Raw genomic sequence first — 17,697 nt, 5'->3', positions numbered from 1 at the left:
TGCAGTTTATTAGACTGACCTATTGAGTGCTTTGGAAAGCACTTCTTGTTACTTCTATCATTTCCATTTTGTTGGATGTATAAATAGGTGTCTGCTTTGGTCTTTGCCTTTGTAGCACAGCTAATGCACCAGAAGACGATGCTCCAAATAGATATTCCCGAACAGACAGGACAACTTACAGCAGATACAGCAGGGATGCAAATTCTTCTGGCAGTTCTGTACCAAGTAATGCTTTGGAAAAGAGGATTGAGGAACTTGAAAGGGTAAGTACCAACTAATATCTGCATGGCATACATCTGAAATAAAGTACCTCTGAAACTCCATGGGGAAATTTACAAGTAAAATATATAGAAATGATAATAAATGCTTGAAGTACAGATAGTTATGTCTATAAAAATGTATAAAGAGTCAGATTGACTGGAAAGAATGTGAACTTTCTAATCACAGATGTTTAGTTTTCATTTGGTATACAAGTGAGAAATAGTTGAGGTGAAGATCATACGTTTAGAGAGCCAGCAGTGCTCTGTGTATTTCTCATATATTCCTTGTGACACACCAACACAGGGCAAATAACTTGGGGGAAGGAAAGGGGCTCACTGGCTGTTCAGAAAGTTAGCAAGCCTGCTTCTGATCTACTTGTTGTTTTGGATATTTTTTTAATGTATTGAAATAGAAAATCTAATTGCTATCCAGTTGTTTGTTAAAGTTTTGAACATTTAAAATATTTATTTAAAACGAAGTTTTCATTATTTCAGACATTTTTCATACAAATGATTTTGGGAAAATACAATAATGTTAAAGCTGAGATTTTCACCTAAAACAGTATTTTGCTAAATAATGTCATCTGTGTAATTTATTACTGGCTTCTCTGTCTTCCTCTGAATTTGATTTTTGTGGGTAACTTGCCAAATATTCTTGAGTTTGTATGGATGAAGTTACTAAGTAAACACAATTTGAATAGATGTTTTTTTGAAAGGATGAAAATAAAGCATATTTTGTAGAAATTACTTTTTTTTAAGACTTGGGGAAGCCTGATTTGAGTGAAGCACACCGTAATCCTCCCTTCCAAATCAGCTTCTTTCTGAAATAATTTAACTGCCAGTAACACAGAAAATAGAGGAAGATTTAAGGGCTTTCTTTCAGTATCCTGAACCCTGACTTACTGAATTCCTGATGGACATTTCATTTTTTTTGTCACATTCAGGCCCACAGATCTAACAGTGAGTCTTAATTCCTTGTTAATGGTAGTACAAACTGCTCCACACCCCTGCAAAAGAAAACAAAACAAAAAAAACCCAACAAAAAAAAAACCACACACACACACACACACACAAAGAATAACCCTCTCAATATAACAAATTTGGAAGTTGATACTTTACATTTATTTACTTCTGGTTTGGGCCCCTATCCAATTTTGGGTTCATGCTTAAGTTAAATATTAATTAAAACATTATCTGTGGAATCAGAGCTATCACACAGGTTTGCTGTGGGTAAAATATTTTATTAGATGTGATTCTTTAGCTCCTTGAAATGTAAGGTCTTGAAGATGTGGGTTTGACTTGCTGTAGAAAAGGAATTATAGGTAAGTGTGTGTATGTTTTTCTTCTTTGTTTGTTTTAAAACGTAATAACTTAAAACTGTCTCTCAAAAGCAAAAATTACATTTTAAACTTCATTGCATATTCTGATTTTAGGAACTTGCAAAGGAGAGACAGGAAAATGTGAGATTAATGAAGATGACACAAGACAAAGAGGAACTAATTGGAAAGCTGAAGGAAGAAATTGATTTATTAAACAGAGTAAGCACATACTTTCTTATATAGTGCTATATAAAGAGGAGATAAAAGTCTCTGCATTCTCTGTGCTTTTCTTCAGGTACCCGCATCCACTGGGCAAGGTCAGAAGAGAATCAAGTGTGGCTTTTTTTTTGTATTTGTGTAACTTGTCAAGAGGCATGTCAATAAGTTACTTTTTTTCCAAGTGACTTCTGTTTGTCATGATTAACTTCCATAAGTTGTGCGTTACTGGAGTACCTGAGTTTCTTGTTGCAATAAGTGTTCATAGAACAAGCTTATAAAAGCAAGAGATCTTTACTGCCTCTTCTTTCCAAATTCAGTGCGTAGCATACCAGGAAATAATTAAGTTGGGGTTTTGACAGTTTCCTCAATAAATTGTTACCCAGGACTTTTGTTAGACAAAGGAATTATAAATTTAATTTCATTTTAGTCAGCTTTTAATTACTAATAATAGTTTAGATGATCTTAGAAAGATTTGGGAGTAAGTACTTCATTTTCTGACACATACTCTCACACTCTTTATTGTTGATCCCCAGGTAAAGGCAGAACAAGACAGGGGGCAGGAGAATTGGGCTAGCATGACTCAGGCAAGGTGTGTAAGCAGGAGAAGAGGGGGTAGAAGAGTGAGACATGCTTGGGAATGGGACAGGATGAGAAGTTTTAAAGTTGATAGAAGACACCAATTTTAACAACTCCCAGTTTTAAGCGCAGACTGGAACTCTTTCATAGAATGGATTAGTGACCTCATCTTCACTCTTCCTGGCTGAGGTGCAGAGCCTGGATGTACTAAGGAAATATGCTTCTACTGGTGCAGTGCAGACATTCCCATAAAAATTCAGAAAAAAAATTCAGAACTGGCTTTGGTCAATCCAGCAGTGAAGGGAGGCAGCAACTCTATGTGCATAGAGGCAAACTTTCATTTTGCGCTATTCATTTGTAGCAAAGGAGGATGACAAAAGTTTGCAAACTAATCTGGAGGACGAAAGCAGCTGAGATTATTCTGAAACAGATTTTTTTTTTTTTTTTTTAAAAAGAAAGTTGGAAGTTAATTTGTAGCATAAATGAAGTATTGTCTGTTTTGGAGAGATTTCTGTTTTAATTGGAGAATTGGTCTTTATGCCGTCCTTCCATTCTGCAAAGAATCTGTCACATCTAAGCTGATGACCTTATTACAGTCAAGGCAAGTGTCCATTCCTTCTACATGATGGATGGCAAAGCTACTTAATACTGCTGGTCACACCTGGCTTCCTGACTCAGATGTCAGAAAGAACAAATCAAAAGACCCTAAATCACTGAAAGCTTGTGTTTTAAGACCATGGCTGTTTGCAAGGTTTGCTGTTCCAGAAACAAGTTTTTTTTTTTTCTGCTATATTTTAAGTATGAAGTCCTAAATTATATCCATCGAGTGTCTGACTAGAAACCATCTTTGAACATTTGCAGTGAAGTCAAGCAGTGCCTCTGCCTTGCCTGTGTTGAAGTGTGATGGCAATTTCTGCTTGTTGTGTGGAAAGAAAACATAAAACAGAATATAGTCTTTCCAAAAGCTCCCTTTTGACTTTATGACCAGCTTAATAATTTGTTGTCTTACGTAAGTTTGAACCCATGTCTCAAGTGATGCTTCCATTAAAACGGATGCAGTTTTACTTTCTTTTTTAATAGCTCTTGGATTTATGACTGCTTCTGTATTGGCTATCCATGTGGATTTAGAAAGAGGAAAGCTTTAGAATGTTAAGAAAAGCTGCTGAAGTACTGCATCATTCCTAGAAGATTATGGAAGTTAATAGTGCAGTCATATTTGCCTAAGGTTTATTATCCTAACTGAGATCACAAGAGCCAGCCCTGTGTTCTTCATGGAACGTTACTCTGTAGACCTGGCACTAGGATTGGATGCTTTGCATGGAAGAACAGTTGCGATCTTCAGCCTTCTGCTCAGATAAAAGGATGTCCTGAGGACTAAACCTTACTTAGTGAGCTTATGCAGAGATCTCTTTAAGAAGATTTTGCTGGTATGTAATCTAAATAGGGGTCTTTAAATTTGACAATCTACACATTCATGGTATTTCTCTATCTTTTCTATTAATCAAAATGTGCAGTTATTGCATGTTAGGTTGCGCAGACACAGAAAGACTTGAGTCAAAGAGCCTGAATAACATTTTAAAATGCCATTTTATTGCATAGCTTTCTGATTGCTCAGACCTCATATTTAAAGAAATGCTCTTTCTAGAAGTTTCAGTCAGTTCATAACCATGGATGCATCCTTCATTGGCAAAGATCTTGTGTTACACTTGAAAAACTGTTTTTCCAAGAATCCTGAAAACTTCTTGGCAGACTTTTTCTCATTTTAAGTAAACATATTTATTTAATGTAACAATATAATTTTACTGAGATCAGTCAGTACATCACAAAATTACTTAAAGAACATGAGCTGCATTTATATTGAGAAACAGAAAAGGCTTTCTGCCCTAAATGGCATTCTTTCACTCCAGTACATTAGCCACTAAAAGTATGTCTGCCGCGTTTTTTGTAAGAAGGGGGTAATTGCTTCATGAAAACCTCAAATGTCTGAAGGGAAAGGCATCTCAAGACATTTAAATATTTGTAGGCTAAGTTCAACTGTTGAGTAGTTTACACTTGGTCATCTCTGACCTCACTAAGATGTCATTGTAGTTAAATGTGTGTTTGGAGAGAGTCTGTCAGTGAGGATTTACAATCCAATTAGTGTCAGTTGTGTAGTTATCAGTTCCTTTGGTATGTAGAGTCCAAGCTTTCCTGCTATTGCATTTTTTTTACTAATAAGCATACGTTAGTGTTGTAATTTTGAATTTTGAATATGAAACTTCCCATTTCAGAGTGGCAAAAAACACCTGCATCTGTTCTGTAGATATTTAAACTGCAGTAGTTATTTTTCCTGGCTCATGTTCAAGAAACTCTTACTTGTAGTAATCTTTGGAATGTTATTTTTGCAGCATAAATATTTCACAAACTTTTAATATTTTATTTTAAGTAAATTACAGGTATTTTAAACAGAAGGTTTTTAGGTCAGCTTTAATTGAGGCGTCTGATGGCTAGGTTAACAACAAGTTCAAACACAGTATTATGTATACTCAACTAAAAAAAAAAATCATTTTATTGAAAAAATGTTGTCCCTTCCATCTGATTATTGTTCTGAACTGCACAAGAGAGAAAACGAAGTGTGTTTCTTAAAATTATGTAGTAAACTGTATTTATAGTAGCTATCCATCAAAACTTTCCACGTTTAGATGTTTAAGTCACTTATATCTTTTATGTCGGAGTGGTCAAATGCTGTTCCTGGAAGTCTTTCGTACTGTGATGCAGCATTACTTCTGTGAGGCTAAGAGGAATTTCTGCTAGTGACTTCTTGATTCTGCATTACAAAAACAATAAAGTAATTGCAAAGATATTGTGGTACGGATTTTGGCTTGGCAAACTGAAGAGGCTTTTAAAAATCATGATACCAATTAAACACATCATCTCTAGCACGCACTTCCGGAATAACCCCACTAAAAAGAAACAAGAAAATAGGCTCCGTATGTCGCTTAACAACTTAAAGGAACAAGAGAGAGAAGATCTTTTCTCTGCTACTATTTTGTGTTTAATCTATCATAGCAACAGTAGGGTTTTGCAGACTTCAATCAAAAGGCATCTGAGATCTCTGATGAGATCCTGGTTCTTCCTCCTTTGCCTGCCTTTCATTTTCCTCCTTAAAGTGCTGTCCTTGAGGTCAGTCTTCTGTTTCTTCATTTTTTCATTCTCATTCTGTTTCTTCCATGTTTTTTTTGTACAGTAAAATTATTTTTACCAAAGTAATGCTTACATTAAACAGCCAAGTTCACTGGTTTTCCCTTTAAAGGCTTGAAAAGACTTGGTAGGAAGTGAAGAATTGAAATGGGAATTGGGTAAATATGGTAACTGGTGGAAGAGGAATGAACATTTGGGGTGAGAGCAATCTGTTTTAAGCACCCATTATTACTGCGTATGCTGTGTGTTCTTCAGTAGCAATTTAGACAGGAGTTACAAAATGCCTTTTAATTTTTATCACAGAAGATGAAAAAAAAATGGGCAGGCAGTACCACTTCTGAAAATTTTGATATTTAGTTTAAAACACAAAGCAGTAATAAGCAGTGATGTGTCTATGTGAGCGGGATAGCTGCAGAAAAGCATAGTCTGGGGAGCAGAGGCAATAGCTGACTAATACACTGTCTGTGTATGCCAATAAAATAATCACGCCCATTGTATTTTGGTTTCTTGATGTGTTAATTCCTGCTGTAGCCTTGGTTTTGATTATATGTTTCCATTTAAAGGTGCTTGTAGATGGGAATATAATATTAATGTTTTGTAGTTACAGTAACACTTGGAAAGAGGCCGGTTTACCAGATTTAAAGGTAGTTACTGTGACACTAATTCTTCCCAACCCCAACTTCTTCATTTCAGAGCTAAGATGCTGAATTCCTGCTGCTATTAATTAAGAGTTTGTATTTATGTCCTGAGAAATGTTTATTTTTCTTTTTCCTTTCACAGGACCTAGATGATATAGAAGATGAAAATGAACAATTGAAGCAAGAAAATAAAACCCTCTTAAAAGTTGTTGGACAGCTGACAAGGTAGAAGATTCAAGCCTCAATGAGGAAAGATTTAAAAACTACTGATTGAACGTTAAGGTCAATATAGTAATAATTCCTGTGTTGCAGTATGTTATAATAACTGTCTTCATATTTATTGTTAGGAAACCAGATGAATGTGTATTTTCATAGTACTTTCTTCTTCATTCAATGAAATGGCATCAAATTTGGGGTATATTTTTAGCTTTCTTTTCACATAAGAATAATTAAGTTTTTTGACATATTTCAAAATATTAAGTTCAAAAATATTTGGGTTTTGTATCTTCAGATTACATATGGATAAATTACAGTAATTTAAAATTCATAGCACCAAGATCACTTTCAGTCCATGTGGGTGTATATTTTTGAAATGAATGGAAGCAATACATATAAGCTTTGTTTACACAGATCCAAAATATATATTTTGGGAAATATTTCCTTTTTTGTTTAAACAGCTGTAAAGTGGATGCCTTATTACTGATGTATAACATTTTGCAGATTGATTACTTGCTCTAAAACTCTTGTATGTTGAGGTTTTTTTACCGTATCTGAAAGACTGACAATAGTAGAGAGTAGCAGGTTTTTTTTCTGTATAACAGTATTCTGGCAGGAGGGTGAGGTTTTTTTAAAAAAAAAAAATCCCCAACAAAAAAAAAAACCCAAAACCAAAAAAACAATAAATCACCTGTGGTATCAGCGTTAATGAGTTCTTAGAATCATACTGAAGTTGTGCACTGCAGTTTATTTTAAAGCTTTTGCTTTAGCAATGAAATGCAAGTTTGCTATCAGACAGTAAGTTTGTTTGCTGTGTTGAGAATTCAAAGAGAGCCTGGAGCTTTCATTTTAGCAAAGACACTTCTGCAATAGTCTTCTGCTGAAAGCTGTCATCTTAAAATTTGTAGTAATCATAACCAATATGAGTTTTTTGATGTTTTCATTTTTTAAGCTGGTTGAAAATTTTTGTACATAACAAAGTAGAGAGGCATACAAGTGATTCATGCCCTTTTGAAACATCAAATGGTTTAAAAAAACCTTTTATCCTTGATTTAATAAGGTGTTTAAAAAGTGCCTTTTTAGATGTTACAATCCAGTTATGACTGTGTACTGATTCTTCTATAACATGATAGTAGACAAAATTTTCATTTGCCATTAACCACAGACCTCAGTTAACAATTCTCTTCTTAAAATTCTTGTTAGGCTGAAATTTGATGTACTTTATTTCATCTTAATACAGCACATTTTTCATTCCTGATCAGAATAAATAATGTCATTTGAGTCAGGACACTAGAAATGAAAACATTTTGAAGAGTCCAGGCTTTTTCTTGATCATTTTGAAGTTTGGTGTCAGAAAGTTGCATGCATATAGTTTTTGTTACCTTAAAACTTAAAGGCAACTTTAATATGTAATAACGATCACCTTTTCAGATTTGCCAATTGTTTTCTTAATGTGTATTTAATGACTGTAAGAGTTTCTTAAATTTCAAATCCAGGTATTATTGTTACGCCTTGGATTGTTTTGGGTATAGGATAGGTTATTTTGCATTTGTGTATTCTAGTGAGGAGGAACTTTTCAGAGCTTTAAAGTGGTTTTCAAGACACTTATGTTCCAGGATGCCTTGATGTGTTCCTTCACAATGGATGAGATCCTATGGGATACCATTAAAAACTTTTGCTCAGAGGTTTAAATGGTATGGGGGGTTTGTATAGGCCCTCTGAACTACAATATACACCAATGAATATTGCTTTTAATATTATTCAAACAGTAAGAAGTCCCTTAATTTATCAGTTTAATGAAATTAAAAATTTAATCAAAAAATCAGTTGAGAAGTTTGCCTTCTGAATAAATATGAAACTTCCGCTGGAAGAACATCTGATTTCCTTCTCTGTGTACTAGGTTGGAAATATACATACCGATTTACAGCATGGAATGCCAAACGTGTTGAAGCGTCATTAAGGGGTTAATGCAGAACACACAGATATTAATATGAAGTTGTAAATGAGATATTTCATAAACTGTATTTCACATACATTTTAAACCAAAGAACGACGACAGCAAAGAACGTAAGCAAGAATTGCTTGTTGTCATATTACCTCTTCTTGGTTTACATGTGTATTGACTAAAACTGAGCAGCAGAAACCCCGAAGTTAGGATTTCTTTTTTAACCTGGACATCTAGCTGACAGGAATATTTGGCAGAAGTACTTCTGATACCCTAGCTTGAGGAGGTACTGGCAAGGGAAGTTTCCAAATATTTGAAACCAGTAATGCTTCAGGCAGAACGTGTGAACAAAGGAACTGCTGGGAACTCACAGATAAAATACCTCAGGACATCATTATTGTTGTGAATTATTATATAAATGTAAAACTCTTCACGGTTTTAAAAATTCCCACAAATTGTATCTTGAAGCATAACACTTCTGCTGACATTTTGGAAGATTTAGATGGCTTTTTGGAAAAAAGTATGTCGACAACAATTCATTATCACTTACATTATCAGGCTCTTGGGAGAAGTTTAGTGGACTCTAGGAAAAATGTATTATGTAGAATGTCAATAATCATCTAGCCACTACTTGCCATTATCTTTTTATTTCAGTAGGGTACCCTTATAGTCAAGATCAAACATAGAATAAGATTTTATCCTAGGTGATTTGAAGGTGTTAAATTTAGCTTAAAAAAACCTTATCAACAATTCACCAACCTGTGTCCACGTCCTCGCCAGTCCAACACCTCGATCATTCTCAGTTGTGTGGTTTAAAAGCAGAGAGACTGCTGTAAGTGGGGACCTTGGGAAGCCTATATGATTCCTGAATGAATGAAACATACTTAGGCTAAATTAATCTACTAGGGTTTTGCGGGGTGGGGAAGGGGGCACATTAGTACGCAATATTAACTGTTTGGGTAAGTCTCTTGGAGATTTCTGAACTTTCACGTCTTAAAATTCATACGAAACCCCTTAGGTCTAGCATATGTGTTTCTGGGTAACTTGGGTCATCTAGGAAATCTAAACAGAAAAGTACTCCCGTTGACTAAAGCAAATAAGACAATTTTTTTCAACGTACTTCAATAATGAACAGCATGCAATTCCTATTTTGATATTGCAAAATGGTACTCCTGTTATGGTCACGTACTGTTGTATAGAAAACAAATACTACATCCAGAGCTGAAGGTTAAAGTTGTGCAGAGTATTTTTTATCATTGATAATATGCACTAATGCTTGTGGGATTTATTCCCTAAAGAGGAAGTTCAACCATATATAAATGTTGGTGATTTTTACAAGGAAATTCCAAATGGCTCATTTCTCATTTTTTAAATAATTAAGTGGCCAAGTTTAAGTTCAGTGTTACTTGATGTATATATTAACTGAAGGAGTACAGTCTGTATTTGCAAATGAGTGGTTTTTCTGTCTTTAAAGCAAAATTTTTCTTTGTTGATTATCAGATTTGTATCTACACATTCAGAGATTAATTATTTCTGTGTTAGATTGGCTCTGATTTTGAGAGGTAGAGTGAGAAAAGAGGGTAACAAATAAATCAGTGACTTCCAAAGTAGGAAGTATAACCTAATGATTTTTTTTTTTATTCAGCTGTACTGAGAATTAGCTGTGGAAAGACTTGTGATTGGCATAAGCACTAGAAAAAATATAGGGGTTTTAGTATGTTGGAAACAACTGATTAACCTACATCAAAGCTCTTTTCAACTTGTCTAGTATCATTACAGCTTGGAAACTTGCTGCCACAAGAGAGACCAAAAGCAATACTGGAGATCAGATTACTTTTTAACATTTTGGTAGGAGAGCAGAGTTACACTGACTCCAGCTATTTCATGGTTTTCTGTAAGTTCTTTGTGGCTATTTCCAGCTTGAATTGAAACAAATCAGTATTAATAGCCAAGAGGAAAGGTAATTATTGGGAAACAAATACATGAGTAATAACTATGGATACCATTAACATATGACTGAGTGTCAGTATTTCTTGGGCTCAGACCCTTTATGAAGATGTCGATTGAGTCAGTCCGTTTGCATCAGTATTAATGATCATAAACATCTGACATTTTTAATAAGAAACAACTATTTTAGTTGGAGAAATTACCATTGCAAGCTATGACTTAAAAACTTAGTACAATAGAAAAAATTCACGCTGGTACCTGTAGCTGCTGAGACTAAGGAGCTAAGGATTATACTTAAAAGTTTTGTTAAAAAGGAAACAAATTAATTCTGGATCTTGTCATTTAATTTGTTATAGAAGTTCACTACAGATCTGTTCCAAGCCAGTCATTCTGATGTCAATACCTGCAAAAGGTGTTGACATGAGCATTTCTAGAAGCATTTCTACTTCTGTTATTAAGCATTTCTTTAGGACTGCTTAAATGTATCAGGACAAAAAGGACTTTGATACGTATTTTAGTAGCATTCATGATCTTACAAATACGTTGACTTACTGTAGCAAATCTCCGTCTACCATTTCTCCTTGTACTATAGCAGATGTACATTACCTTGTTAATTTAATCCTTTTGCTTTTATTTCTGGATTTCTAGTGTAACTGTTCTTGTTCAGAGCTGGTTGTTATTTTTCTCTTCTGGAAAAATTGTGATGGTTGAGTTTTCCTCTGAAAATAGTCTCATAATCATAATGCGGAGTCGTTTTTTTAAAATATCCATTTTATGCATTTGAAAAGTTGAAGCATCATTAAGCTATAAATAACTAAATATCCATTTTAGTTTTGAACATTGAGTAGTTGTGATATTATTTGTAATATCAGATTAAAAACGATGTTGAAATTCTTACTATTGCAGGTAAAAGATACGTGTTTAATCTAACAGTAAAGACTGCGTGCCTTTGTCCAAATAAAACTAAACTCTTTTTAATCCAGGCTGGCTACTTATTGTGTTTAAAGGAGGATTAATATTGTCTGACTAAAATTCTGACTGGATTTGTCACCCATACGGGGAAGCTCCCAACCTGAACTGTTAGAATTATTTTTACATTCAGATTCAGTTCTTCACATATGTATGTGTTTGCACACACACAGGAGAGAAATCTGCATATTTCCACTATACTAATTTTCTGTTTCGGGAATGTAATGAGTATCCTTCCATCAGTTAGATGGAAATTACCTTTTCCCGTACTTCAGAGTTGAAGTATAACCCTTCCCAGGAAAAGGTAATGAAGGATGTTACAGTGCTACTTCTACACAAACGGAGTGAATTGACTTCACAATAGATTTAATTTCTGAAATTTCTATATGAATACATGTTCTCGTCTCCTGCACAGGCAGAATCATTAAAGACAATCTCCTTTTCATTCGTTGCTGCAGACTACACATAAAGAGAACAAGTGGATCATCAGTAAACATCAGGGAGAAAACAACTATATCACAGTTTATTATGAAGTTTGTAATGTTGTTTTAAAAAAAAAAAACAACTCAAAACATACATACCATAAGAAACCATGCATTCAACCCCATGGTTACTTTATGGATAAGACATTATGAGCATTTGCACTTTGTAAATTTTAAAATGTTAGGTGAATTCGGTTTAGGATTATTACTCCTACAGTTGACTTCCTTTATGAAAGCCCAGTGGCTCTCGGATTTTTTTTTAAAATACAAAAGTATGTCCTTCCTTGGTTTTTGCCTTTGGCATTTTAGGTTCTTCAATTTTGCTGGGAAATTTTAGCTCCAAGTACACAAGTGCCTGTTCTGTGCTCCTCCTTTAGTCACTGGATTTGCCATACAGTATCTACCTGATCGTAGCACTTGGTATGTTTTCCTGTGGATGTTCTAATTTTTCTCTCATAGCCCATCTCGTCCTTTCTCTTTTGTAATTTTGGTATCTTCATGTTTCTGTTGTTCTGCTAGAACCTTCAAGTGGTATCTATAAAGCATGACAATGTCCATAAAACTATTCTTTCCTGGATTTTTTCCTTTCTTAAACAGACCTCAAACATTTGTATGAGAAAATTTTCTCATTTGGTGAATAATTACACTGTGGAATGTACTGCTGTTGGAAGTTGCTCTGGGACACCAAGAACTTACCAAGGTTTAGAGAGGGATTGAATATTGATGTGGACATTAAGATTATCCAAAGCTCTAGTTATACCATAAAAAGTTCTGCTGGTTTCCAACTGTTAAAAATGAAAAAGAAACCTTGTAGGAATATCACGTGCAAGAGTGATGTTGACATATGGAAAGCATTTGGGCAGGAGTCAACAACAGGGATATCATTCTGACATGTACCTAACAGTCCCAGATAGCACAATTCTCTATGGAGATCTAGTGGATTTCCACCTACATCTACAGGTTTGCAGCTGAAAACTTCTGGTCTAGCAGCTGACAACACTTCACATATGGAAACTGATGCTTACGTTTTACTTTGCATTCGTTGAGCAGGAAGGTCTAATTACACAGCTAATGGCCATAGTCTCTTTTGCTGGTATCTCAGTAGGGATTTCTGTTTAAGCAAAATTGACTGGCAATTTCTGGATTCACTCAAGACATTTGAAGTAATATTAAGCATTTGATGTGTTTTAATATTTGATTAGGAAATGGGTGGAGTCTTTTATACCACGTAAAAAGACAATGCTTAATTTTTTTTAGGCAATGTCAAGTCCTTGATGCCTCCAGAGAAGACTTTTTAAATCTTAACACCTTTAAATTGGACTCATTTTATAGTCTGATGAGGGTGCTCGCCTCAACAAACGCAAAACCTCCAGGCCTTCTTTTAACAAGCGCTAGAAGTTAAATGTCTTTGGAAAAGTTCTAGGAGCAGATTAGAGGCTTAAGCACTTTAAGGTCAAAAGAAGTCTCTAAGTCCTTGTTTTCTTCATTGAAGAAAATCTGGCTAAAAAGAAAAAGCCCAGCAGTGTTTCTGAGGGATGCCTTGGTAGTCATTGGTGGGCTTCTAGGGAGCACAGTTGTCTCTGCACACTGAAGTCCTGCAAGTACCTTAATATAGCAAAGAGTAACAGCAGAGTTCTAGAAGTGTCTGACTTGCATTTTTTGTGCCAAACCGTACACAACATGATTAGTAATTAGGGATGGGATTGTAGTGGATGTTGCTAATGAAGGAGTAGGAAAAATGAAATTCTTTTACTTTTTTATTTGTATTTTAGGCTTTCTTCAAGAAATGTTTTTGTGATGTTAATTGCTGAGAGATTAAACAGTAAACTTTGGCAATAATTGTGTAAGTTTTAGAAAGAATCTTTGAGGTAAGAGGTGCCATCTTTGATATCTTTAACACCTTTGACTCATAGGTATTTGTAGTGTGGTAAAGCTCTGTTACAGATAACGAGATAAAAGCCCTATCTATACTGCAGAGATAATAATCCAAGCCTATGCTGATTTTTAATCAATATGCTGTAAATTTTTAAGAATATTAAATAACATAGATATCAAAGTTTATTTTAAGGTCTGGAATTTCTTTAATAAGGGAGGTAATGAAGACGTACACGTATTTGGTGCTAATGCTCTGCCTTTTTTTCTGGTAAACAAATGCTGTCGAAGATGAACAGGTTTTATAATTGCTCTTCTCATTGTTGACTTCTTTAGGTGTTACGGCTAATAAAATCTGTGCTTTCTGAAATAGCAAAAGGATGCACTTACAAAGTGGTGACAGCAAAAATGAGAACTTAATCTCTGCTTAGTCTTTTAGGGTGGGAACTCAAGCAATTTTTATGGGTTTCCCTTGATGAAATGACCTGAAGATATTTAGGTATTACAGGGCTCGTTCAACAAGCTATTGCATAATCTCGTGCAACAAAGCAGCATTAACTCTTGTCCTTTCTTTGTACCAGGGTATTTTCTAAGACCCCAAAGCATAATTTAAAGGAAAAACAGTGTTTTTCTGTTGCACAAGATTATATTTAAGAGAACTGCAGTTTGATAATTGGCATCTTGACACATCTCCATTAGTATTTATCTCTGGAAATCAGATTTTGTAGACCGAGAGCCTGTGGAATGAAATCTTTGTTTTTCTCTCTCTCAGAAATGTTAATCTCTACTTTTGCCTGAAGGCTCGTTATAACAATGATGCATTTTAAAGAGTTTAAATTTTTGATTGCAACAGTGTAAGTGTGGTTACAGCCAGCTACCAAATATATTTAATGGGTGGGGACAGTAAAACCACTGAAGCTTTGCAAGTTGAGACTCTCTAGAAATAACTCTCATATTTCTCTGTGAAGCAATTATATAGAAAATGCTAATTGTTCCCAACTGAATCACTCTTTCTTCCTGTTTAACTGCTTCTGCTCTCTATAGTTTGTAATAAAATATCACTTAAAACCTGCTGTAATTGTGTTGCTCTGGCTTTGTATGAGAAGTGACATTTAAAAAAGACTGGTCACTTTCAATTTTCACTCTCCAGATTCTAGGATTTATAAAGACGGTTAAAAGCAGGGAGAAAATAAGGAGAAAAGGTATGGGTTGAGACCATGCAGGATTGAATATTAGGGAGAGGAATAGGTGTGTAAGGATGAAGAAAATCCAGGTTTTCTCCAACATTTTTTTCACATAGTTTTCAACAAGGAAAGGATGATAAACTGGCTATTTTATAAAGATCTAAAAGTGATTCCGGTTATCACTGCAGTATAGTTAGTGTTTTTATGAGAAAAACATGATCTCCAGCTATTCATTTGCTCACCTTTGCACACATACCTAAAAAGGAAAAGAATATGACTTTGCACTCTTCAAGAAATGCAAATTACTATCAAAATCAGAGCTTTGATCATATCTTTCCTAGACCGTGCTACGCTATAGATGCGTAGGCAGAAATTTTGAATGTTACTTTTCAAATACTACATAACTTGTGGTACTACTACAGTAATATCGGTCAGTATGTTTGATGGTTTTGGGAATGTGTAGGGCTAGCCCCAGGCATTTAGATCTCTAGCAGAAATGTGATAGAGCTGATTCTCAGGATATGGTGGGAGCCCCTTGCTAAAGTGCCAGGACCATATGGAGGACTTCTGATTTGCTTGCATCTGAGAGCCCTCTTGCTGCATCCTGCAGATTTAAATATAACAAAGTCTTCTTCAACAACTGCTGAGAGATTTATGGGGAGGGGGGAAAAAAAAAAAAGACAACTGCTTTTGCAGTATACCAGATCGGTGAATGCAAGTGTTGCAGAACAAAATAATTTAAAAAGTCTTCTAAAAAGCACATTGAATATAATGTTACCGAGTGAAGTCATTCAGTACGTTTTATTGTAATTCACTGTGCCTGTCTGAAGTGGTGGTACTTGTATGAATTTTTAAAAACGCTTATAATAATTGTATGTATCATAGGTTTATGTTTACGAGGTTAGAATGATATTTTATGTAACTGAAAAACTGTGTATTCAGGTGCTTCCTTTACATCCATTTAAATAGCTGTACTTGTTTGGAAAATTAACTGTTTTGTTGTAGGAAATGCTAACGAGAATTAGCAATTTGCTGGTGGTATAATGATCCACCATTTTTTAATACTAAAAATTTTAATCTGAAAATTGATGGCTTGGAAGTCATGTTCCTGCAATAACTACAATGATTATTAACTGTATTGTAAGTAATACCTAAGACTACTTAAAAATGAGGTAAAAGAAAACATTATTTACATTTTCCTACTTTCTTTAGTATTCAGTAACATTCATTACTCATTTAACTTTTTCTGTTTCACTGAGATTTCATACGTGTATTTTTGGTTGATCTGCATAGCAGCAGGAGAAAGATACTCTTTTGGGTGCACTCGATTCTAAAAGCCCCGAACTGGATAAGGATCTCAAGAAAGGTACTTTTTATTTTGAATAAAGCGGATGGTGCAGATCTATAAGCATGCTCTTCATTCAGATTCCTTTTAAGCATCTGTCAGCAGTCTCCACTGAGAAACTCCCTGTGTAGGAATCACATCCTTTTGATTTGGCAACCTGTTCATTGAGTTTACGTGGCTTTTTGAATGCTGTTTATATTGTAGGTGAGGCAGTTGAGAGCAGAAAGAATTGCACTGGCTTCCTTCTGTGGGAGCGTACTCCAGTATTTGGAAACGGTGCCTGGCAATAACTGTGTAACTTATTCCACCAGTAGAAGAAAGTGGATTGCTATTTGGGATTTGTAATAAGAAGAGGAAATGTTCACTGATTCAAAGGCAGCAGTGACTGGCAGGTATTCACAGGGCTACCTCTGTAACACAGCAATACGCCATTCTGACTTTTGTTAACAGAGATCCACAGTAAGGTTGTAAATTGGCTGTTAGCTTAGATGAGAGGTCAAAGAAGTATTCAAAGTAGAAACTAAACTCCTATATCCAAAAGCGTGTAACTGAAATGGATGAATAAAGCTGATGCCTTTGGTCTGTCTGTTCTGTAAGTAAAGATGTGGACTTCTCAGGTGTTTTGCTTTGGTGCTTCTGTCTAATCTATCGGTAAATAAAGACTCAAGCTTTTCAGGTCTGTCACTTCATTATCCTTTTTTCTTCAACAGCATTGAATTATTTTTTATGACACTTCAAACAAAGACAAGTAGATCTCATTTGGCTACTTGAGGATTCTACAGTAGACGAGTGTAATTGTCCTTTTTCTGGGTTTCATTTTCTTCTGTTGTCTTTTGCCTTATTGATACCTCTTGAGATTTTCAGTGCTTAAGCTGAAATACAGTTCAGTTTACATTCTAAATCTAAGGAAGGTTATCCCAGATTACTATTTACCTCTGCAATTAGAGTGTATTTTACTCATTTTTTAATGCCATGGAGGCAAAAACACTTAACGGAAGGGTTCAGGAAATGCCTGTATCGGTGGTGCCAAATACTCAATATTTGAATCTATTAGCAATCTTTTCTGGTCCCGGGCTGCAGTCAGAGCTGTGTGATTACAGAACGTAAACAACTGAAGTTCCTATGCGGGGGTCAGGAGTTACAGGTAAGCACTTTCTGTTTGTTTTTTTCCTCTCTCAGGCCATGCACTAGATGTACTGTGCTGTCTACTGAGCTGCTGCAGCTAGACAGCTGCAGCAACATATTTCAGGGTAGTATCATTAACTGAGTGCTGATATGAAAACCCAGTGGACAGGATGAATCAGCTTTCATTTATTTGCAAATTGGCAAAATGTCATGTTCCTCCTGTGCTCTTCCTCTATGAAATTTTTACCCATCTTTCCCACTGCTCTTTCGCAAATAACAGTGTGTCCTGATACTCAGAAGCAGGAAGGTTTTAAAGCAAGTCACCTATTGATTTGTCAGCTGCCTTGTTCAGCACCGAGGCAGCGAGACACAGGATACAGTTTACTAGGCGTTGGCACTAAGGAGAGTTTTCCTCCTTGT

General features: G+C 35.2%; 1 protein-coding gene across 1 annotated transcript in view; it reads left to right on the top strand.

Moving 5' to 3' along the window:
* Positions 1 to 11,278, top strand: part of PAWR (pro-apoptotic WT1 regulator) — an 80,566-nt gene extending 69,288 nt beyond the window's left edge. The window contains exons 4-6 of the mRNA XM_075150417.1: positions 116 to 263; positions 1,694 to 1,798; positions 6,335 to 11,278. Coding sequence (XP_075006518.1) covers positions 116 to 263; positions 1,694 to 1,798; positions 6,335 to 6,421 — 340 coding nt within the window. The 3' untranslated portion in view covers positions 6,422 to 11,278. The remainder of the gene's footprint in view (positions 1 to 115; positions 264 to 1,693; positions 1,799 to 6,334) is intronic.
* The last annotated feature ends 6,419 nt before the right edge of the window (positions 11,279 to 17,697 follow it).

The sequence above is a fragment of the Calonectris borealis genome, chromosome 1 (genome assembly GCF_964195595.1).
Source record: "Calonectris borealis chromosome 1, bCalBor7.hap1.2, whole genome shotgun sequence".
Lineage (NCBI taxonomy): Eukaryota > Metazoa > Chordata > Aves > Procellariiformes > Procellariidae > Calonectris > Calonectris borealis.
Note: the sequence above shows the minus strand (reverse complement) of the source record. Positions and strands in the feature narration are given on the sequence as shown.